General features: G+C 43.9%; 1 protein-coding gene across 3 annotated transcripts in view; it reads left to right on the forward strand.

The window, feature by feature from the left end:
- The window catches only part of LOC117458182 (FRAS1-related extracellular matrix protein 2-like), a 70,826-nt gene that overhangs the window by 23,675 nt on the left and 22,717 nt on the right, over window positions 1-24,434 (forward strand). For all 3 annotated transcript variants that reach the window (XM_034098482.2, XM_034098485.2, XM_034098483.2), the window contains exons 3-6: window positions 4,632-4,778; window positions 15,544-15,774; window positions 20,039-20,164; window positions 22,233-22,484. In XM_034098482.2, coding sequence (XP_033954373.1) covers window positions 4,632-4,778; window positions 15,544-15,774; window positions 20,039-20,164; window positions 22,233-22,484 — 756 coding nt within the window. The remainder of the gene's footprint in view (window positions 1-4,631; window positions 4,779-15,543; window positions 15,775-20,038; window positions 20,165-22,232; window positions 22,485-24,434) is intronic.

Genomic DNA, 24,434 nt, shown 5'->3' on the forward strand with positions numbered 1-24,434 from the left:
ACCAAGGGGGAACTCGAGAGGGGACTCGAGAGGGGAACCAAAGGGGAACTCGAGAGGGGACTCGAGAGGAGACTCGAGAGGAGACTCGAGAGGAGACTTGAGAGGAGACTCGAGAGGGGAACTCGAGAGGGGACTCGAGAGGAGACTTGAGAGGGGAACTAGGGAGGGCAACTAGAGAGGGGACTAGAGGAGGGACTAGAGGAGGGACTCGAGGAGGGAACTCGAGAGGGGACTCGCGAGGGGGACTCGAGGAGGGACTCGAGGAGCGACTAGAGCAGGGACTAAAAGAGGGACTAGAGCAGGGACTAAAAGAGGGACTAGAGGAGGGAACTCGAGAGGGGACTCGAGAGGGGACTTGAGGAAACTGGAGAGGGGACTCGAGAGAAAACTTGAGATGGGACTGTGGCAGCTGGGGCCAGAGCTGGGTCTGGAAACATGGCTGCGGGGGCCGGAATTGAAGCCAGAATCATGGCTGTAAGGTCCGGTTCTGGAGCCGGAAACATGGCTGTAAGGTCCGGTTCTGGAGCCGGAAACATGGCTGTAAGGTCCGGTTCTGGAGCCGGAAACATGGCTGTAAGGTCCGGCTCTGGAGCCGGAAACATGGCTGAATGGGCCGGCTCTGGAGCCGGAATTGAAGCCAGAATCATGGCTGTAAGGTACGGTTCTGAAGCCGGAAACATAGCTGTAAGGTCCGGAGCGGAAGCCTGGACCCTGGCTGTGTAAGCCAGGTAATCCAGTATGGACGCAAAGCTGCGTGGGCCGGTACTGGAGCATGGAGGCATGGCTGCTAGCTTGGCTTTGCGCCTCCTTCTCTTAGCAGCCGCCTGTAGCATCAAAAAAGCTGAATCCGCTGGGTCCATTCTTGGTCGGTTCGTAATGTTACAGTGTGCAGGAAGCAGGACCCAAATGCAGACCAGAGTAAAAATAATTCCTTTATTCCAAGGCTATATACACACAAAGACAGAACAGGACACTCACCGAAGACCACCTCAATACACAAGACGAACCGACACTGAACACAGGAAGAGACAAGACTAAATACAGAGAGGGGTAATCACAAGACGAGAAACAGCCAGGCAGGGGAGGAGAAACACAAGGGCCACAGGTGAACACAATCAGACAACTAGACACACCAGGGAAACTAACGACGGGAGGAAAAACACAGGGAAAAGGACCAGACAATACACCCAGAGGAAAACATGACAGGGAGAACAGCAAAACACCCAAACCAAGACATAGGCCCTTTCTCATTTCATCAAATCCCCCTTCTCGACTCCTCGACTCCTCGGTCCTCCGGTAGTGACCCGGAAATGAATTTTAGCGCACCATGTTGAAGGACATCTCATTTCTCTAAATGCACTTCGAGGACCGAGCGTCGAGGAGGCTCTCAGTCTGGAGGAGCTATAACCGAGGATACACTGATGGGTCCTCCACGGTCCTCCACGGCTCCTTCGTGGATGCATTTCCGGCAACAGAGATGTTTCAAAGAGTCGTGACCATAGATATATATGGTCGTGACCCACGGCCGGACTTATCTCAGCCAATGACAGCTCTGCATGCATCCCCTGGATATTATTTTATTAACTGCTTTCATCGGTACGCGATGTTTACAGTAAGAACAACTGTGAGGTCCGTGCAGAAAGCAGAGCAGTGTGTATAATATATATCACTCAGTATAACAGGCTTACTCTCTTTATTTGCTTTAGTTTAGTAGATATCTACAAACAAAGAGTCGATATTTTTCTAAAACCATTTAGTGCTTCACAATCAAATACACAACGGCTGTAGCCTGTTTTAGGAGCTGTATGTGCGTGTGTGTGTGTGTGGTGTAGGTGTGTGTGGTACAGTGTGTGCGTAGATGCAGCGGACAGACAGGTCTCAGTTGGTTTGGTGTCCTCTGCTTACTTTTAATACTTGTAAATACAACTTTTGGCCCGTCATTTATTTTCCTCATTGTAGCGACCAGAGAGGGGGGGGGGGGATATATCCAGTCTCTGATAGTGTTACGTTATTACTGTATGAGAGTGCTCTGTTTGATTCTGAAATTGTATATATTTATATAAATATATACATATATATGTGTGTGTGTGCGTGTCCGCATCTGTAGCCTGTTATTGTCTCATTATACCGCACTGTGAATGAATCAAAGTAAATATATAAGTCATCATGAACACATCTGTCCATCAGACAGAGGGCTGCTGTGACTTCTGTCATCATTAATGGACGTCTCTTTAAAATGACCGCTCAGAGGAGAGGAGTTCTCATTTCTCTAATCGCCTGCTGCTTCCCCTCCTCTCTCCTCGGTTCCCCTCCTCGGCTCCTCCGCTCGCATCTCCTGTGGGCGGGACTAAGTATCGAGGATAGGAGTCGAGGAGGGGAGTCAAGGAGGGGAGTTCGAGAAATGAGAAAGGGCCATAGAAAACGTGACATAACACCATAATCGTAACAACTTGAACCTAAAACACTTGTAGCCAGTCTCTGCATCCTCAGCACCACTCCCCCTCCCTCCCGCTGAAATTATGAATGAAAAGCTTAGTAATCACACGGCACGGTCCGTAACAGTTTGTTTTCATCTGATTTCAAATAAACAAAGTCTTGGTTTTAAGAATATTTAACTTGTTTCGCCAAATTCAGATGATGAAAACAACTTTTAAGCTTGTAAAGGCATAATTACAAGAGGCAATTTAACGTCACAGCAGGCATAACAACAGCCGGTGTTTCTTGTGAGGGTTTCCCCGGGAAACAAACACAATACACACAAATGCGTCACAGATTATTTCGCGGTATTTGAAATCATCTACGCAGCTCGCGACGTAACTAGGAGTCTAGTGGACGGTATCAGTACCGTAAAAAAAAGATTTTTTTAATTACGTTGTTTATAGATTAATCTGAGGGCCGCAAAAAGAGGAGTTGGGGGCCGCATGCGGCCCGCGGGCCGCCATTTTCCCATCCCTGCCCTACACATTACGTCCTCGCGACAGTACTCCACCTCTTCATTTCCCTCTGCCAGCAAAACACTCAGACAATTAGTTCAGCACTCACAGAAAATGCCATGCATACTTAAGCATTGTTTATTACTACACAAAAGATCCCATCATCTTCTCTTTTATTCAAGTTTTACAATGCCATCATCATTTCCTTTCATTATGGCAGAACTCAATCCTTTTCCCCTGCAGGTGGGTAAATTAGCCACACAAAGCATCATCCAGCCTCTCCGCTTGCAGAGTGGCAGCTATTGAGAAGTTCTATTAGCTAAGCACCGACATGATCATTTACTCTGCTAACGCCTCCTCATCAAGACTGATTGGCTGGCATGCATTAAATCTTCAGGCTGATGTGCACAGGCGAGAAGAAAATACAGTTAAACCAAGGGACAATTGAATCTAATTGTAGAGCACATGAAAAAGATTGTCTCGTAAATAAAGAAATATATAACATTTTATGGTGTTCTTTTTTTTTCTGTAAATATTCTGCAGCACATGTGTTGGGAACAAAGTGCACATTGGAAATAATTAAAACACTTCTTCTTCATTACAGTTTTACAGTAATTGCCCCCTTGGGTCACATCATTTTCCCTATAGTTTCCTTTCAGAGTTTTAAAAGAATATTGGACTCAGCTTTTGTGCTTAAATAGCCTTTCCAACACACACATTATTTCAATAGTGACAGTTCGTTCCCACTTAATATAAAATATAATTTAGTCATTATTACCTAATCAATTCAGGAAGGTATAAAGGTTTTTCAATTAAATATTTACAAAGAAACAACAACATATCTTTAGAAAGTGAACAGGATGGACAACATGTATTAAAGGTCTCCTATTATACAGTTTTTCATCAATATATTACAGGTCTCAGTTATATACAAAACATGTCTCTGAAGTGTTTGGCTCCAAACACCAAACAGATCATTGCAGCATCCCATAATCCCCTCTGTTTCAGCCCTGTTTCAAAAGGGCTGATTCTCTGTCTGTTACTTTAGATGAAAATAAGGAGCCCCTCTCCACGCCCCTCTTGAGAGATATTTGGTTAAAAAAAACACAATTGTGCTCTAGGAGGAGATTCAGGTGATAAGGTGAAAAATCGTTATGACATCATATCTGATCAGCTCATTTTCAGACAGGTTTTTATTAGGGCTGTCAAGTTAACGCTTTAATAACGCAAATGTTCAGAGGTTGTTGAGTTTAATATTCCTGAGAATATTCATCATTGTTCAAATGATAATAAACAAACATTTGCATAAAGCATATTTGAAAAACTTGAAAAATATCCCTCTAAGGTACATTTAGAACAGACAAAAAAATGTGCGATTCATTTGCAATTAATCGCGATTAACTATGGACAATCATGCGATTAATCGCGATTAAATATTTGTAATCGACTGACAGCCCTAATTTTTATATAAATGGATCAGGACAAAAAGTGAGCGAATCTTTTTTCCTGAAACTTTCCGAATCTCTTTACACAGAGGGGAGGACACATGTTTATGTATAAAGGACATTAAAAAGTGCATTTTGCATGATAGGTCCCCTTTAATATTTTAATTTTATTTTTATTTAACCTTTATTTAACCAGATAAAAAAGCATTGAGATAAAATCTCATTTTCTCATATAATTGTGTATTTTGTGCAGGTGGGAACAAACTCAAGGGACAGCAGTTCCGTCTGGACTGGGCCTGGATCTCTCTGGAGAGAGAGTACTACGTGGTGGACGAGGACGACAAGTTCCTCGCGGTGGTGCTCAGGCGGAGAGGATACCTGGGAGAGACCTCTTTCATTGGTGAGTCTGTTGTTTTTCTGTCTCTCTCACTGCTTTTTGTTTTGGAGGGATGGCTCTTGGGACAGCAAGCATGATCAGTCATTCAATCTGTCAGCACAACACTCTGGGATGGACTGAAATACCGGATTGATCCTCTCTTTCTGTTTCCTAGCTTTCATCGTACCTCCAATACTTTACATTAGTGTTAATATCTGCTTTTTGTTGGTTCTACTTACCCTTCTTCTTGTGTGCAACAAGCATAAAGAAAAAGTTTGCATAGAATAAAGTTTATGGAGTTCAAGGAAAGAACAACCTGAACCTTATTTTTCCACTTTTTTGCTTTATGAAGGTGAAGTGTGCACATTGTTGTGATTTGCTTCCCCGCAGTGCTTTATTTACTTATCTTTTACCTGGGGGGTATTCTGCGAAGCAGGATTTTCGCTTAGCCGGCTAAATTCAGGGCAAACTCCGGCTTTCCGGTCATCCGAAGCTGGTTCTCTTTTTAGCAGGCTAGATCTCCATGGTAATATATGCTAAGCAGCTAACCTGGTCGGGACCAGGTTAGGTTGCAGGCTAAGAGATCAACTCAGTGAAAGCACTGCCTGCTGACCAATCAGAGCTCAGTGTGCGGAGTTTAAAGCGATCAAGTCATATTACAGGAGAAAGGAAATACAGAAAAACTGCCGTCGCAGGAAAGACGGCCGGCAAAAATCACCGACTGTGTGAACGTGAACATTAATAGAATATCACCTCCCATCTTCAGAGCAATCTGACTATTATAACATTAGCGTTAAGAAAGCTTAATTAAATATCGGCCACAACATAAGTAACCGGATCAGAGTACATTAAGTACAGTCCGCGGCATATCACTTCATAATGTATCATATATCTCCTGATCTGAGTCAGCTGAGCCGTATCTGGCCGTGCAACACTCACAGTGTCACATACTGTATGCAGAAGTATTATTTTAAGCAACACATTAAGTTGACGAAACACTCGAGACAAATGTAATTAAAGTCAGATCGTGTTTTAGACGGGGTAGTGATATCATAAACCTGTTAATGTACGCATTCAAACACTTGTTCTTTTACCAGCTATATTCACCTTGCAGGTGCAGCTATGTGGCTTTGATCCTGGTGGATCAAGTGTTTAATTCATGGATGTTTAAAGTTTAACTTCTTCATTTTTGACTAGTATTAAAGTTCACTTTTCATTCAGGAAGTATGACGCTGCGCTTTCAGTGCGCTTCTCCATGTTTGTGATTGGTCGAATGCTCCAGATACCACCCCTTTCATGTGAACGCGCACCAAACTAGATAGGACACGGCTGGCTTGAGCGATCCACTTGATAACCAGCGTCGTAGTACAGTTTAGCGAGAGCACGTATGTTTTGGATTAGGCCAACCGGCTAACTCAAACATATCCAGGTTAGGTTGAACCAGCTTCGTAGCATAGGCCCCTGGAGTGCTGTTCTCACATACACATAGAGATCAAACGTATTTTCCAACAGTTGGAGCCAAAAAGCAATTGCAACGTTTTCCTCTCAACACACACTGTAACCAGATCTATCCTCTAAGTCCTCTGATTCTGTTTGGCCTCGGGCCTTTTATGAGAATATTTGTTGTATTATGAGTTTGAGGGAGCGAGATGAGATAGTTCTTAGGTCTTTGTGGTGCCCTGTGCAGAGGTTTCAGTAGCCCACACAAGAAAAACAATGTCATGGAAAGTATTTCTGCTGAAATACTGTTTTGAAGCAAGCCATATTTGTTGTGGAAGGGCAAATGGTTTGTCACTGTAAGGATGTGAAATAGGCATCCAAAGAAATATGTCAAAAAAAATGCATCAAGCCGTACAACAAAATACTCAAAGAAATCTCATCCAAAAAGAGCATTAACGGCTGTGAAATCACTGAGCATTAGTGTCACCATTAACAAAACTGTCACATCACCATCTCCTTGTCTCTATGTAAAGCAGGACTGTAAACATGAATGAGTGTTGATCTGTTATATTAGTTTTCCTCGGAGGACCCTAAGGGCTCTAACACAAAAAATCAACAGTCAGTCGTTTAGCGGTGAATGGTTGGTTAACTGCTGCTTACAGTTTGACTAGCATTGTACATTTAATTCTCTCTCATGCACAAAACCTAATTGTTGGTTGCATTTTATTCAGTGTGTAGAATTTGTTTTGACAATACACAGGAGGCAAAGTTAGTTGACTTTGTGTAGCTAGTTCAGGTAGTAGGTGAATCCCCTAATTACAGTATAATAACAATTGTAATGAAAGTACGCTCAGACCACATTTAAATACTCTCACACGTTTACCTAATAAGAAACATAGTGTACTTTTTGACCTTGTGCAATATGCTCATCGTCTGAGTCTTGCTCTTCAAAAAAAATGTAGCATCTGTTACATTTTATTCCAAATTAGAACTGATTTGCTCTTTAAATTGAGCTTATCAACGATCTTAAGTTCTTTATTTGCCTTAGTCAGATGTCAATGACTACCCTTAAGCATATGAGGCTGTAAATTGAATGAGACACTTTACATATTTTGACAGAACTCACAGGCTCACTGTCAGTGGGCTCATCAGCAAACTTAAAAACAAAGTCATCATCATTCTGGCTGCAGCCCAGCACTCATTACTGTACAAAACACAGAGTGGGCAGTGAACACGCTGCTAGCTCTGCGCCGCTCAAATCTCCAATCCTGACAGCTACACAAACATGGATGTCGTACTTTTCAATATGTTATTTGACCAGCAGATGGAGGTGATTTAATGTAGGAAACCCACTATGTTTTTAGTGCTTACATCTGAGTGTCTGTGCTGATGCAAAGGTTAAACGGATGATGCTGGTGTTGTCCCTGAACGCTCCTCTTGGCCCTGACTTTGTCGAGCTGCAGCTGATTCGCTCTGAGAGAAGCAGCAGCAGTAAGCAGCTTTTACTCACTCATCATCATTCTGATCCCTTTTAATCGCCGCGTCAGGTAGCATCACAGAGGAGCAGTTGATGTAAGCTTTAAGACTTCTCTACCTGTGTGTGCCGGTGTGTGTGTGTGTGTGTGTGTGTGTGTGTGTGTGTGTGTGTGTGTGTGTGTGTGTGTGTGTGTGTGTGTGTGTGTGTGTGTGTGTGTGTGTGTGTGTGTGTGTGTGTGTGTGTGTGTGTGTGTGTGTGTGTGTGTGTGTGTGTGTGTGTGTGTGTGTGTGTGTGCGTGCGCACATGTGAATGTTGTATGTGATTCCTCTCGGGAAGTGTATCTGTTGAGCACACATGAAAGCTTGCGTTCAGACTCTCATCTCTTTGCACAGGTGTCTGTGTGTGAGCACCTGGTTATCTCTGACCTCACACACAACACATGCTCACACACTTAAGACCTCCTTTTGAATGAATGACTGGTAGACAGAAATGCATCAGTGTGAAAGTGCTTTCCTTCAAGGCGGACGTAGATAAAAGATTTTGGGCTGAGGCATATTTATGGATAAGTGGCAGAAGTTAAAGAGAGGGAATATTTGCTTTTAACCTTATGTTGGATAAACTGAAACACAGAATTAAACCAAATTCACCCTGACAGTGTATGTACGTTTTATGTATGTATCTGTGTGTTTCTCTGTCTATACAGTACGCCTAGTGTAGACCCGTTCAGGCACTGATGATGAAATACAATCTAGTTTAGGGCAACACAGAATGAAAAACAGAAACTGATCGAAGTCTAATAACTTTCATAGATTTCAATTTGCTGGGCTGGTGAACAGAAGAATGGAGCAAATGAGTGGCAATATACTCCGGGTGGACAAAATAACAGGAACACCATACAATCCAATCCAATACTCCCAGTGTAATGGCGGTATTGGATTGATGTTTGGTGCCAATTGAACACTATATAAGGGTGTAGTTTGTGACAGTGTTTAGCACATATCTCATTTAGAGTCAGTGTTGTTAAGGCTCTCCTTGTGTTCATCTTTCATGTGTTTCGTCTAACCTTAATGATTTATTTGTATTCTTTCTTACACAATAACTTTACGTGAAGGATTTTGTAGAAAGCCCTATTTATAATGTGCATAATTTTCGAAATTGTTGATTGTGAGTAAACATGAAATCTAAAACATACAGATGATCAGAGATTAAGTCTCTGCCCAAATCCGATTTGACCCAACTGGTTTGGGTTGGGACTGGCTGTGATCTTTCAAAATTCAGTTTGAACTAGTTTGGTTTAAATCAGGTCGATTCACTCTCTCGAAGCTGTTTTACTCAAAGTATATTTCTCCATTTATGATCAATCGTTTGTGAAGTGTGCGAAGATAATAATAACACTAGACAATCAGAGCAATAAAGTAAAACCCTGTAATCCTTGTCAGAAAAGAAAGGAAAAAATAAAAAAGTTGATACTGAACATACAGGTAGATAGACAGATAGATCAGACAGGCCATGTGTCATGTACTGTATGCAAACATGGATAAAAAACACCCAGCGATGTTGTTGCTCCCAAGGGTTAGCTGATGAAAGCAGTTTTGCTGTGCCAGTCAATGGCGGGGGAGAGCTGTTACACATGCTCCATCTCCACAGGAAGTGGGGAGAGGATCAGTGAAGGAGGAAAGCAGAGATAAGATCAAGGTTCAGAAATGCCCCTGCAAAGCAGAGCTCCTGCAGAAACGGCTGGACAAGAGCATCGGATCAGATTGGATTCTTCTACACCTATTTTCAAGCTTACTCTCAAAGATGAAACCAACCTTTAGCTTTTTTGTCATAGGTGTTTTTCCTCCCATTACCGGTTGAGTCCTTTTTATTCCATCCTGTAACTTAATCTCATTTGACACAGCCCCACTGACTTTTCCATCCACTTCCTCTGTTTCACCTTCTTTCCTTTTCATCCCTAATCTCTTCTCACCTCATTTTACCAGATAGGTCCTTTTGCTTGTAACCTGCGTTTCCTCATCAAAGACACTATGTCGCTTCTTCCTCCTCCCTTACAGCACACGGTCTGTGCCTAGGCTTTCTAGCATTCTTCCTCCACCCACTCACCGTTTGTCATTTGTCTTGGATCTACCTTCTTCACTCCTGTCTGTCTCACTCCAGCGCACCACTTGTTTGCCAACTGTTCTTGCTCTTGCTCTATTTTCCCACTTCCTTGTGTGCGATCTGCAAGTGGTGTTCAACCATTGCAGTGTGTAATGTGTCCTCTGGTTATTCTCCTATTGTGTATTGGTATAGTCACATCTTCTTGCTCTATTTCCCCCAAGATACTCATCCTCTCCAAATCTTTCTGTTAGGATTTGTCTGTGTTGGTATTTTTCGTGTCCTTTTCTATCTTTGGGTTTCCTATTTTATTTTGTAAAGTGTTCACCCCCGTTTCCTGCCTGTTTGCTTTCTGTCGGTTTCCCTCTCTGATTACCCAATTGTGTTCACCTGGTACCTATGTGTTTTCTCCTCCCTCCTCACCTGTCTCGTGTTTATGTGATTAGTCCTGGGTGTATTTAAGTTCTGGGTTTTCTGTCTCTCTTTGTCGGTTCGTCTTGTGATTTGGCTTGTCCTTGGTGAGTGTCCTGTTCTGCCTGTATATATATATATAGCCTTGAAATAAAGGAATTATTTTTACTTTAATCTGCATTTGGGTCCTACCTGCTTCCTTCGCTCCACCGTAACATTACGAACCGACCAAAGATGGACCAAGCGGATTCAGCTTTTTTGATGCCACAGGCGGCTGCTAAGAGAAGGAGGCGCAAAGCCAAGCTAGCAGCCATGCCTCAATGTTCCAGTACCGGCCCACGCAGCTTTGCGTCCATACTGGATTACCTGGCTTACACAGCCAGGGTCCAGGCTTCCGCTCCGGACCTTACAGCCAGGTTTCCGGCCCCAGCTGCCACAGTCCCATCTCAAGTTTCCTCTCGAGTCCCCTCTCCAGTTTCCTCTGGAGTCCCCTCTGGAGTCCCCTCTCGAGTTCCCTCCTCTCGTCCCTCCTCTAGGTCCCCTCGCGAGTCCCCTCGCGAGTCCCCTCTCGAGTTCCCTTCTCTAGTCCCTCCTCTAGTTCCCCTCGCGAGTCCCCTCTCGAGTTCCCTCCTCTAGTCCCTCCTCTAGTCCCCCCTCTAGTTCCCCTCTCGAGTCTCCTCTCGAGTCCCCTCTCGAGTTCCCCCTTGTTTCCCCTCTCGAGTCTGCTCTCGAGTCTCCTCTCGAGTCCCTTCTCGAGTCCCCTCTCGAGGTCCCCCTTGGTTCCCCTCTCGAGTCTCCTCTCGGGTCCCTACTCCGGGTCCCGTCCCGTTAGGGGCTCCGTCGACTACTCCTCTGCCGGAGGTCCTCCCAATCGTATGTCTGTCCCGTTGGAGGCCCCGCCGACTACTCTCCTGCCGGGGGTCCTGCCAACCCTTTGTCCTGTCCCGTTGGAGGTCCCGCCGTCTACTCTCCTGCCGGGGGTCCTGCCAGCTCCATGTCCTGTCCCGTTGGAGGTCCCGCCGTCTACTCTCCTGCCGGGGGGCCTGCCAGCTCCTTCTCCTTTCTCGTTGGAGGTCCCGCCGTCCACTCCCCTGCCGGGGGTCCTGCCAACCCTAGGTCCGGTCTCGTTGGAGGTCCCGCCGTCTACTCCCCTGCCGTGGGTCCTGCCAACCCTATGTCCTGTCCCGTTGGAGGTCCCGCAGACTACTCTTCTGCCGGGGGTCCTGCCAACCCTTTCTCCTTTCTCGTTGGAGGTCCCGCCGTCTACTCCCCTGCCGGGGGTCCTGCCAACCCTGTGTCCTGTGTCGTTGAAGGTCCCGCCGTCTACTCCCCTGCCGGGGGTCCTGCCAACCCTATATCCCGTGCCGTTGGAGGTTCTACCGGGGGCCCTGCCAGCCCCATGTCCATCACCTGTCTCGCCGGGGTTCCTGCCAACTCCTGGTCCACTTCCGTGGGGGATCCTGCCGAAGCCTGTCCGACCGGCTCCGGTTTCTGTCCGGCCGACACCGGGTCCTGCCCGGTCTCCGGAGCTGTCCCATCAGCGCTTTCCTGCCCGGCCTCCGGATCCGGTCCGGTCGACACCGGTTCCTGCCCGGCCTCCGGAGCTGTCCGGTCTACGCCCTCGAGCCCGGCCCTCTGAGAGCCGGAGTCTTCACCCTCAATCCCGGTCCCCTGAGAGCCACGGCCTTCACCCTCGATCCCGGGCCCCTGAGAGTCACGGCCTTCGCCCTCGAGCCCGGCCCCCTGACTTTCCCGGCCGCGTTGGCCTTCGCCCCTCCATGGTCCCCACCTTGGACTCTGTCTTGCCCCCGGGCCGTCCGCCCGAGTCCCCCTTTTTGGACTCCGCCTTACCCCCGGGCCGTCCGCCCGAGACCCCTTCCTGGTCCTCTGCCTTGCCCCCGGGCCGTCCGCCCGAATCCCCCTTTTTGAACTCTGCCTTGCCCCCGGGCCGTCCGCCCGAGACCCCTTCCTGGTCCTCTGCCGTGTCCCTGGGCGGTCAGTTCAGTCCCGTCCTCCTGACCCCCTCCTCCCACCCTGGTGGCTTAGTGATGCGTCCCTCTTCCGGACCCCCTCCACCCACCCTGCTTGAGTTTTTGGATTTTTGTTTTGGGACGTCTGGGATCCGTCCCTTGCGGGGGGGGGTACTGTTAGGATTTGTCTGTGTTGGTATTTTTCGTGTCCTTTTCTATCTTTGGGTTTCCTATTTTATTTTGTAAAGTGTTCACCCCCGTTTCCTGCCTGTTTGCTTTCTGTCGGTTTCCCTCTCTGATTACCCAATTGTGTTCACCTGGTACCTATGTGTTTTCTCCTCCCTCCTCACCTGTCTCGTGTTTATGTGATTAGTCCTGGGTGTATTTAAGTTCTGGGTTTTCTGTCTCTCTTTGTCGGTTCGTCTTGTGATTTGGCTTGTCCTCGGTGAGTGTTCTGTTCTGCCTGTGTGTGTATATATATATATATATAGCCTTGAAATAAAGGAATTATTTTTACTTTAATCTGCATTTGGGTCCTACCTGCTTCCTTCGCTCCACCGTAACACTTTCCTTTCGGTTTTGCCATTCCTCTGTTAAGTATTGAGAAACCCCATCGGGAAACAACCTTCTTTTCTCCTGCCTATGTCAAAGCACACTCCTTTTAAGATAGTTATTCTTGTCATTTGCTGGTCAGTCCTTGCTCAAAGACATAATTTGAGGATTGTTAACAAGGTTTACATTCCCCAGGTTGTATTCCTCATTATCTTTGCCGAACTGAGGTGAGACAATTTAATACGAGAATAGAAGGTCCAGCCAAACTTAACTGTTTGCAGATTTTGCTTTCATCAATAAAACAAACTACAATACAGAAGAAAATAAAGGAAAGCTGTAGCAGCTATGAACTGAATGTGTGAGTTTGTGTTATGGAAAAGAACTCAAGGGAATGTGTTGAAGATAATGTTAAGAGATAAAAATTCCTCGGCTGGGTGAAACCCCCCAGCTGTGAATGAACCCCAGTGCAACCCCAGGCAATGCGTGTCCCCTCCAGGGGGTCCGGGAAAGGTGGCTGGATGAGACCCTCTTAAGATCAAAACTCCCTTTTTCCTGGTGTGTGTGTGTGTGTGTGTGGCCTAGCATTACTATACTTGTGGGGACCTAAATCTGTTTACACAGTCACGTGTGGGGACTCGCCTCCCTTATGGTGACAAATTGGAGGTCCCCATGAGGGGAATCATTAATTTTAGGGTGAAGACTTGGTTAGGTTTAGGGTTAGGGTTAGGTTAAGGTTAAGGGTAAGGGTTAGGGTTAGGCATGTGTTGGTTATGGTTAAGGTTAAGGTTAGGATAAGTCTCCAGGAAATGCATATAAGTCAATGTAATGTCCCCTGAAGTGATGTATACATGGTGGGTGTGTGTGTGTGTGTGTGTGTGTGTGTGTGTGTGTGTGTGTGTGTGTGTGTGTGTGTGTGTGTGTGTGTGTGTGTGTGTGTGTGTGTGTGTGTGTGTGCTATTTGATATGGATCAATTGATTGTCAGGATAGATAGAACTCTTTCTCTGTGAATATGAGATTTGATGCGTATGAGTCGTCTGTAATTGCCTCTCTATCCTGTAAAGCAGTCTTCATTGATAGTGGCAGAGTCAGCTATTAAAAGTTCTCTCTCAGTTTATTGATCCTCTGCAAAAAAATATAAACTTGTTGCATGTTTAGATTTTGACTCTGGTCTACACGAAGATATCAAGACAGTTTCGACACACATTTCCATGAACATTGCTGTCGATAGTCACGGTCTAGGTTTTTGTTTATTGACCAGATGAACCTGCTTTCCGCCGAGCATCACAAACAAGCTGAAGTGTATACTTGTGCAAGAGAAATGACAGATAGCCATACAATGTACTACCAGAGGATAAACACTTTGAATCAGATCTTGGAAATGTGTCAAACATCTTAAACTTCATTTTAGTGTCATGTTAGGTGAGAGACTGGAGTTCAGTTTTGTTTGCCTCTTCACTAATGATGCTCCATGATGTTAAATATAAAAGGTCTGATTAAGAACGCGGCTATTTAAAGGTGTTATAAATTCACGTTTTTGATGTACCTCATACAACATGACCCAGATTAGAGGCCACTCAGCGAGTGAACCATGGGTAGTCCTGACTGAACTTCCATTAGTCATCGCTCAGATTTCCCAGAGAGACTTTCTACAGACACCCGGGGATGTTGATTTGTTTTGTCTTGTATTCGTGCAGCTGCGGTGAGCAATAGCAGCATCGTTAGCGCTCGTCCTGTGAAAATAAAAGCACAGAAGCAAAGACAGCTGAAAAACAACAATGCCTTTCCAAAAATGAAGAGAATGAGGGTGTCATATTTTTGAAATGTTGCTGGCTACTGATCATATCAAATGTGCGAGTTCAGTATTTCATTATTGTTGGCTGGTGTGACTATCAGTGAACACAACAATGAACCCAGAAAGGCAGGACTTAGCACAAAAAAACCCTTAATGGCATTGTGATCAAATAAAATCACTGCTTCAGATATAGTCAAATCGATTCTGTGAATTTGTAAGCGTGTGTATGATTATTGTCAGCTTAATTTTTCCACACAATACTCAGATCTTTTTAATTGTGTGTATGACATAATGTATCCAGTCTCATCTGCTTGTCGTTGTCTACTTCTTTTTTTCCTGTGTGTCTTAAAAGGGAAAACAAATCCTTTCATATTTACAGTCACAAACATCAGCCTGGCATGGCTCTGCTCACCTTGTTCTTGTGAGGCACTGTGAATGCAGACAAAGGAATGTGTACAGCTCATTTCCAAATGTAAGACATTATTGTATGGCTTCTGCCACCTGGCTTTCCTTGATGTGCGTTTGATGCGAAACCCAGTGGTACCAGTGAGCTCCGCTACTTTGAAGAAGGTGTGTTTATAAGCATCAATGTTAGATGGATCGTTGTAGAGTAGAACCACATGAAAGGACTACTATAGATGAAATAGGAGACATTTGAAGAAAATAAGAAAAAAAACACGCACACATTTGCATGCATAGCCAACCACCATGGTAGCTAATCCATCTCAGTAAGGTGGGATATGCTTATTTAAACGCTTCAGTATCAAATTCATTTCACACATTCCTGAGGCTCTGTGAATGATCAGTGAAGAAATATAGACGCAGCGCTCTTTTTCACACCACTCTGAACAACATTAAAGGGTGTGAATATCTTATCTGTTTTTCATCTGTTTCTCTCTTCTGCCTGTCACCCTTTAATGGTCGCTGTCTTTGTTTTGTCTTCACTTCTTTCTTGCTGTTTTTTGTCTTTTCCGTTTTTTGTTCTTGCAATCTGGCCTGTTCTACTTTCCTCTTCCTTTTTGATGACTATCGCTCTCTTTATCTTTCAGGCATTGGCACCCAGGATGGTAGCGCGAAGAAGGACGAGGATTTCAAGGGTAAGTCCCAGAGGCAGGTCCAGTTCAACCCGGGGCAGACCACCGCCACGTGGAGGGTTCGGATACTGACTGATGGGAAGTACGAGCAGGCGGAGACCTTCCAGATTCTGCTCTCGGAGCCGGTGATGGGGGTGATGGAGTTCCCCGACACAGCAATAGTTGAGATCCTGGATCCTAGTGACGGTCAGTCCTGCATATATATCATGCCCTGAGTACACACTTGGAGACCACTGAATATTGTATTGTTGTGAACATAATATGGAGCTTTTTCTCCACATTTAAATCGCAATAGACCATGAAGCTGAAATGCCTTAATTCATTTTTGGCCCATTTATTCAGAATAATCTCCGTTTATTCTGTCCTGGAAGTAACCATTTTTGGAGACTGAATACAGATGGAGAATATTAGGTGTTGGCAGCATCCAATTTATACAAGAGGGTTGCAAAGTTTCTGTTTTAGGTTCATATATGGACTCAAACAAACAGATTACAAAGGATTGCATTGCATTGAGAGCTTTTTTTGTATGGATTAATTCTGTATTCTCCATCATCAATGATGTTGTTATTTAGTTTAGTGTCCCTATTCCATATGAAATCCATTATTAAAAATCGAGATCAAACTAAGTGCCTCTACAGACAGACAATAAGATTGGGAAAAAAGGGGAATAGACCATATTGAGGGTTTTGCACACCTCACCAGACAAATTATAAAAGAGACAGGGAAGTTTCTGACATTTATAATGCACACCACACAACATCCCAACTGCCACTCAAGTATTCCTGTTAGACAACAATGAAAAATACACAGGCCTTTAGAGTACAGTATATCACATTTGTTGTGTGAAGCATCAGTCAACTTGGCACACGCAGAATGACAAATTGTCAATATAACTGCTGTCTAGTGCAGATATACAGTCATGTTAAATCTATGGAGGCAAAGAAGAGAAATATGGCATGACAGACAGTGAGATATGAGGTACGGATGATACATATTTCCAGTTTTTACACTCACTGGAAATACAGAACACTTAATCTTAAAACCCAATTCAACAAAATTAGTAGATCAAATCAAATCAAATCAAGTTTTATTTATATAGCACATTTATAAACGATTTTTGGTCGAGCCGAAGTGCTGTACATATAATAAAAATAGCCTACAGTAGAGACACTTTACAGCAAATACAACAGCACAGATTATTCAGAATATCAGTATGAGAAAAACGACACCCTCTATCCTTAAACCCTCACATCGTACAAGGAGAAACTTCCAGAGAAAACAGTTTAAAGGGAAAAAATGGGAGAAACCTCAGGGAGAGCAACAGAGGAGGGATCCCTCTCCCAGGACGGACAGACGTGCAATAGAAGCCGTGTGTAAATCAGTAGTAGAGGCATTTGTTTATTTATATGTCCATTATCCTCAGGCCAATTCAAAGAATGCAAGCTTAATATAATGTTGCTGTTAAGCTGTGAACGTCGGTCAACCGCCAACAGGTTTGCACAGGAGTGTTTTATGCAAAATCTCACACAACTTCAGCCTTTTGCTTTCTCTCTTAAAAAAAAGTTTATAATATGCCATTTTCACCATCCTCTGTCTTTGTTGCTTTGCCTGCAAATTGAAATGTTAATGGAATATTGAGTGCGACAAACTCGCTGCTCTACTCAATCAAGACCAGATTAACTCCTGTGCAGCTTTTACTTTCAGCTTTTGTATGCATGGTCCCTTCCTCGAACCACCTTTTATATAATAATAGGTGAGCAACTAATATGTATACACCGAAGCCTCCATTATAGTGACTCACGCAACAGCTGCTCTCATCACTCTCCCTCTTATCATTCTTTCTCTTTCACCATTTCGTTATCCCTCTCTCTCCCACCTCACATTCTCCTTCCTCAGTCTTTCCTCCCCTGTGGGTTAATTATGGTTTGTGTGGACTGTAGGAGCTGGTTTGTTTGCTATCATCTACAGGGATTGTCTAATGTGACAGAGATGTGGCACTCTGTACTCTAATGGGCCAGTGAAGCTTTAGCTATGCCTGTGGCGTTAGCTGTACTCCAGATTCTTTCTCTAATGATGAAAACTGGCTTTGTCTAGTCTTCTGGTTGGCCTGGAGAAACCCTCTCTCCCTAGAGGATATGTCAGCTGGGGTAATAGCTTTAGAGCTTTAAGCGTCTTTGGGTACTATAAAAGCGCTATATAAATCCAATATATTATTATTATTATTATTAGAGAAGCAGAGACGATCGCTAAGCTTTAAAAAAGTAAGGAGAGCGTAAACAAGCGCATTTCTTCTACCAGCGCGGACAGTCTGTGTTTGTGTGCTCACATGCCTGGAGCTCTTTTTTTGTATTGTTTTGTTTGCTTTAGTTATAAGAATGTGTATCCTCCACCGCCCTTCTGTATTAGCCTGTTGCCTTAAATTAATAACGAGGAGTGGGCTTTTCCTGTAGCACGGCTGCCTGCGGTGAACACACTTTCATTGCTGCTGCAGACACAAGCTTGGTTTAATTACTGGGTGTGATATCCAAGCGTTCTACAAAACTGTGTTGCTTTCTTCATATATAATCCATGCACAGTGCTGACTGAAGATGAAGGTAGCAGGCTGTTTGACTGTTAGCTGAAAGCAGTACCAGCATCCTGCTGGAGTCAGTTATCCTTTTCTAGCATCCTTTATAGCAGGGACACTAAATACCAGTCGAGCATGACTCTGCTGCATGTTGTACCAAGGTTATTCAACTTAATGATGAAGAACTGTTTTTATGCTTTGTCATTTTTGTTCTGAGATCGCAAGGCCAGCTGCAGTCAAGCACATCCTCGAGTAAATATAAGAGCTTTGTCTTAGTTACGATGTACAATCTCTTGACTAATGTAGGACGCATCAGGGGACTGCAATGTGTGTGTTTGCTGCTGCTCACTGTGAAAGAAATTATTAAGTATGAAATCATCAATAGTGGAGAGCTTCTAGGCATATCATTGCAAATAAATTGTGAGACAACAGCAAGATCAGGTGCAAGTGTTTACTATTTCAACACAGAATGCAAAAGCATGTTTTTTTATCTTCCCATAAATGATTTAAAATAGGTGTGTGTTTTCCTTCTAGGACGTGAACTCGACTGTCAAAAAAACAACTGCTTTTTAAATTCTCGGGTGGATTTAAAGGTATTAGAGAGCCAAGTGTGAAGTGAAATGTGAATGAAAAATTAGGAGAGGAGGTGTACTGAATACAGTATGTGTAGAGAGATGAAAATCAGGGTATAGCGTGTGTGTGTGTGTGTGTGTGTGTGTGTGTGTGTGTGTGTGTGTGTGTGTGTGTGTGTGTGTGTGTGTGTGTGTGTGTGTGTGTGTGTGTGTGTGTGTGTGTGTGTGTGTGTGTGTGTGTGTGTGTGTGTGTGTGTGTGTGTGTGTGTGTGTGTGTGTGTGTGTGTGTGTGTGATGGGTAAGCAGTGAACCCTAATCCCCTGCTATGAGTCTCTGCACCCCCTGGGGAGTAACAGATTGTGGGCAGCCACAGAAGGGAGAAACGGAGGAAAAGGGAGAAGATAGAGGAGATAGAGAACAATTTAGAGAGAGTTATCGTAAGAGAAGAGACATCTTTGACCCCCTGCGGTGCATAAGATTGTCCTATGTTGATGACTCCATCCCAAAGAGTCATCTCAGGTACTGATCTCTTTTCTCGCTGGTTCCTGAATCAAACATTCAAATCTGTTTTTCTTGCAGATTGTTCACACTCCAGTGTTTGCCATTTTTGTGCAAGTTTATGTTGCATAAGCAAGCCACAAGTGGCCTGAAGCCCCCACCATTCACTCATTCATCTCAAAGAGAAAAGGGGAGGGGGAACAAAGTCAAAGATCTGGGACGAGCTTGGTCCACTCTGTTAGTATTTTTATTGGTCCCTGTGCGTCTGTGGAAAATAACTCCAACTTTCTATTATGCCAGTAAGTTCTCTGCTTTGATAGATGATGCTTTCACCCGCTCTAAGTCTCTCTCTACATCACAAAGTCCCCTCACAGATGGAGAGAGGAGTAAAGAACCAGAGAAAAACAATGAGAAAGATGTTTTTCTCACCCCACCGTGTATGGGAGAGTGGATATGTCCAAACCTCCAGCTGAGTCCTCTGAGAGGCTTGCATGTGCAAATGTGAGCGTCACACCAGGCAGGGAGAACAACTTCCACAGGAGTCTCTTTGAAGAGCACCTCTCGTTGCTTCAAACCCAAAAACTGTGATGGAGAGTTATTTTTGAATATGAATAAGCACACCGCAGGACCACCACTGCAATACATCTGAATAAAAAAATTCAGCTACAGCTCACTAATGCAGAGCCAGAACAAAAGCCTGTTTCAGTATCGATGGCCTAGAGATGTACTGTGGATTTTTTCAGATTGTTATACATATCATTACCCTTTCCTTTGTCACTCTGACTCTGTCCACTCTCTTTTCTCCCCCAAACAGAGTCAACAGTGTTTTTCCCTGCACAGATCCACTCAGTGGAGGAAGATGTTGGAGAGCTGTTCATCCCGGTACACCGCAGTGGAGACATCAGCGAGGAGCTCATGGTGGTCTGCTACACACAGCAGGGTATATACTTACCTTTTTTAACCTCATTGGACTAGTTAATCCTCAGTGTAGCTCACCTGCATACCAACTTGCTGTTTAGCCTGATAACATTAAATGGAGAATATGTATTATTAAATTCTAAGTGAATACTTTTTTGCCACCTGTTATTTATTCACATATTAAAGTAAGATGTAAATGATACACTATTAAACCAATTGTGTTCCTTGGATTATCATACTGTACTTCCAAAGAAATCCTAACATCATAAGACAACAGCAATACATCAAGCTAACTTGTGCTTTAAGGATACAGTACAAAATACAATTGGAGAATGATAGTATAAATATTGTTGACATATGAAAATCACAGGTTGTGCTTTTAAATCTAGCGTACATATCGTGTCATTTCATTTCATTTCATTTCATTTCAAACCTTTATTTATACAGTAGTTCCACATGAAACATAAAAACATAAATAGAACAACAAAAGGACATCATACAGCATTATTTACATAATTATCCACATAAACAGGTACCAATAGCTTCCGATTGACTAGCATCTAACCGAGCTTTAAAAACATTTAGTGGCACCAGATTGTTCAGTTTCCATTTAATTTGCAGACTATTCCAAGACAGAGGAGCTGCACATCTAAAAGCTGTCTTCCCTAAGACAGTCCTAGCAGTTGGCACATTTAATAAAACTACAGCATTCGATCTCAGGCAGTAGCCACTTACAATTTTCCGTGAGATCAGAGAGCAGATATAAGATGGAAGTTTCCCTAACATGGCTTTGTATATAAAAATGTACCAGTGACTGAGCCTCCGTACAGTTAGTGAAAGCAAACCAGCCCTTGCATACAGGGTACAGTGATGGGTTAATGCTTTACAGTTTGTCACAAATCTCAGTGCACTGTGATAGGCGGCATCTAACTTGACCAGGCAATTGGCAATTGCATTCATGTACAAAAAATCCCCATAGTCCAGCACAGGTAAAAAGGTCACAGTGACTAGCCTTTTCCTGGCCTCAAGCGAGAAACAGGACTTGTTTCTGAAAAAGACCCCTAGCCTAACCCTCAGGTTTTTAAGCAGGTTATTGACATGAAGTTTAAAAGAGAGACAATCATCAAGCCAGATACCAAGGTATTTGTAACAGGCAACAACTTCAAGTTTTGTTCCTTGCGTAGTTACAATATCTAAAACAGGCTCTGGTGTCTTTTTTGCTTTTGAAAAGAGCATAACCTTGGTTTTATCCACATTTAAAAGAAGCTTTAATTCAGAGAGCTGAGTCTGAATAGTGTTAAAAACAGCCTGTAATTTAACAACAGCCTCTTTAATGGAGGGACCTGCACAATACATCACGGTATCATCCGCATAAAAATGTAAAGTAGCTTCATCCACATTATCACCTACACTGTTAATATATATGGAGAATAAAAGTGGTCCTAAAACAGAACCTTGTGGTACACCATTAGAAATGTTTAACCATTCAGAAGTCAGTCCATCAAAATGAACACATTGGGACCTTTCAGAGAGGTAGTTCACAAACCACCCCACTGCAAGGCTGGATATGCCAATACTGAGTAGCCTCTGCTTTAAGATGCGATGATCAACGGTGTCAAACGCTTTGGAAAGGTCAATAAACAGAGCAAATGTGATGTGATGTCAATGTGATGTTATGTGCATACAATTATTAAAAGGTTTTTAGTGGCGACACAACAGGTTCGATTTTGAGAAAACTTGCGAGGCTGGAATGTTCCTATTGTGTTCTAGCATTTAACAGAAACAATGACATGATGAGAGCCAATTAAAGGACACACCATTATGGTTACAGCCATTATGACTACAGGAACAGAAAGGGAAAATGTATCTTGTAACATTATTAATGTTTGTTTGTAAGTCCGATGTGCATCCTTCAAATTTACTCAACTACTTTTCACATTTGATTCATTGAAATATATATGATAATAAGTACTTAAATACACTTTTTCCCTTAAAGGAAAAAGTTGTACCTCAAGCAGAGCACTCATGTATTTTCATTTCTTTCTAAACTCCTGTCACTGTCGTCTCATCTTTTTCTGGTCCCTGTGAAGGTTCTGCTTCAGGGACGATTCCAACCACCGTCTTGTCTTACTCGGATTTCATCTCCCGCCCGGAGGAGCACGGCAGCGTCCTTCGCTTTGAAAAGGGTGAGAGGGAGAAGCAGTGTCGCGTGGTGGTTATCGACGACTCTCTGTACGAGGGAGAAGAGAGCTTCAATGTCACTCTGTCACTGCCTGTCGGGGGGCGTCTGGGAAAGCACTACCCCACCTCCAAAGTCAACATCTTGGAAGACACGAATGATGGTAAGGCATGCTGATGCTCCCCCTATAGTTCTATTTATTTCCGATGTTATAGCCGATGACAGATTATGATGAAGAAAGGCGTTTGATGTGTGTATGTCTAGGTCTTTAAGGTTAAAGAACACAATATTGATACACACACAGTTGCCACTTTGCTAGACTTTCTTCTTTCAGAGTATTTATGTCACATATTTTCCTAATTACTGTAAGCTTGTTTACAGACAGGCTGTTGAGGCATGTTGAAAACACCCTGACATAGTCTCTTCACCCGCAGTAGACACAGGGAATCACACTCATGTCTCGCTGTCATTCAGGCTATTTTTAATGAATGTCGGGACTCACACAGGGGTCCATTGGGACAACATGACAGTATGTCCCTGGTCTGTGTTTATCCTGTTACAACATTGTATGGACAAAGCGGATTACATCTCATGACAGGCATAGAAACAAGCAGAGGTTTTATCTAGGGACGGATAAGCCTGCTGGGAAATACTTATTGCAATATACAGGCATTCTCCATTATCTCCATATTCTGCATTGATTTACTTAATAGACTAAGAAAGGATGAATGTTTCTGCTCCAGGTGTCTTGTTGAATTGCATTGTAACAATAAAAGGGAGTACTTGTGTAATACATTTTGGTCGTATTCCTGCAATTTGAAAAAGGGGTTGATGATGATAATATCAAGACCTAATAGATCATGTCATAGAAGTCTTTCAACAGTGGAAGAAGATTAAATTGACCTACATCTAGTTCAACTCAGTGTAAATTACCTTTATATATTATAATATATAATTTTGCTGTGCCCTGAATTCATTTTCATCAGGCAGTGTTACGTACGTAGAGCAAGGAGAATAGTCATATCAGAAGCTTGTATTACTTCAGGCATATTAATTATGACTGGATTTAGTCAGGGGGAAAAAGTAAAAAAGTGAATTGCAAGTTCTCATTCATAACACTCCGTTCGATGTCTCACTATGGGATGCGCCTCATCGCGGAGCAAACAGAAGCATCAATCTCATTACGCCAATCCTGATTGGCTGGTGATCTTGACGTCAACGTCAGGGGAAATCACCCCCTATAAGTAGCCTGCGCCACAATGCATGCGTCATTCAAACACCTCTTCTCGCTTCAGAGCACATCTCTAATGGTAGCCGTAATGGCAGTCCACAGACTGAACCAAAGCTAACTTCGGTCGACGGGCGTTAGCCGGCTACTCTTTCTGCTTCGCAAGAAGACTATAGTACTAACACACCAGTTAGTATTATAAATAATCAACCCTGCCGTTCTTCCTCTGGAATTAAGGTAAGGTTTTGATTTTCAAGCTAGCAACACACCCGTTGCTAGCTTGTTTTCCCTCACTGCCGACACCACGGTAGCGAGGACGTTTTTTCTTTTCTCTTCTCACGGAGGAGAAAAGGATTAAAAGAATATTACCACACCAGGTAATATTCTTTGAGGAAAAAGACCCACACCGTCCTTTTTTCTCCGGATTAAAGACAGGTTGGTAACACTTTTTTCTCGACGTATCTGTTACGAGCGGACGCCTCTCTCCCTCCCACCAGAGGAGTCAGGGACTCGGAGGCTCGACTCTGCGGCTGCGGGTTGAAGGTATCAGGCACAGACTCACACCAGGTCTGCTCGTCCTGCCTCGGGCTGGAACACGCCCAGGAGGCTATTGACAACCCCGGCTCGTGCGGGCATTGTGCCCGCTTCACCATGAAGAGCCTCCGCCGACGGTTAGCACGACAAGCTAGCACCATTTCGGTCTGGGGCTCATCAACAGCGGCAGCCGCGGAACCGGAATCCCGCACCATGTCAGGCCGGGACCCGGTGGCGGCAAGAGACGCGGGAACGGGCCCCACGCTTTACCAAGCTGGGGCTCCCGGCTGGACCTCACCATGGTTTCACCCGCGGAGGATGTCCTAGAATTGGATTATATGGAGGACGAAG

The sequence above is a fragment of the Pseudochaenichthys georgianus genome, chromosome 14, assembly GCF_902827115.2.
Source record: "Pseudochaenichthys georgianus chromosome 14, fPseGeo1.2, whole genome shotgun sequence".
In the NCBI taxonomy this organism is placed as follows: Eukaryota; Metazoa; Chordata; class Actinopteri; order Perciformes; family Channichthyidae; genus Pseudochaenichthys; species Pseudochaenichthys georgianus.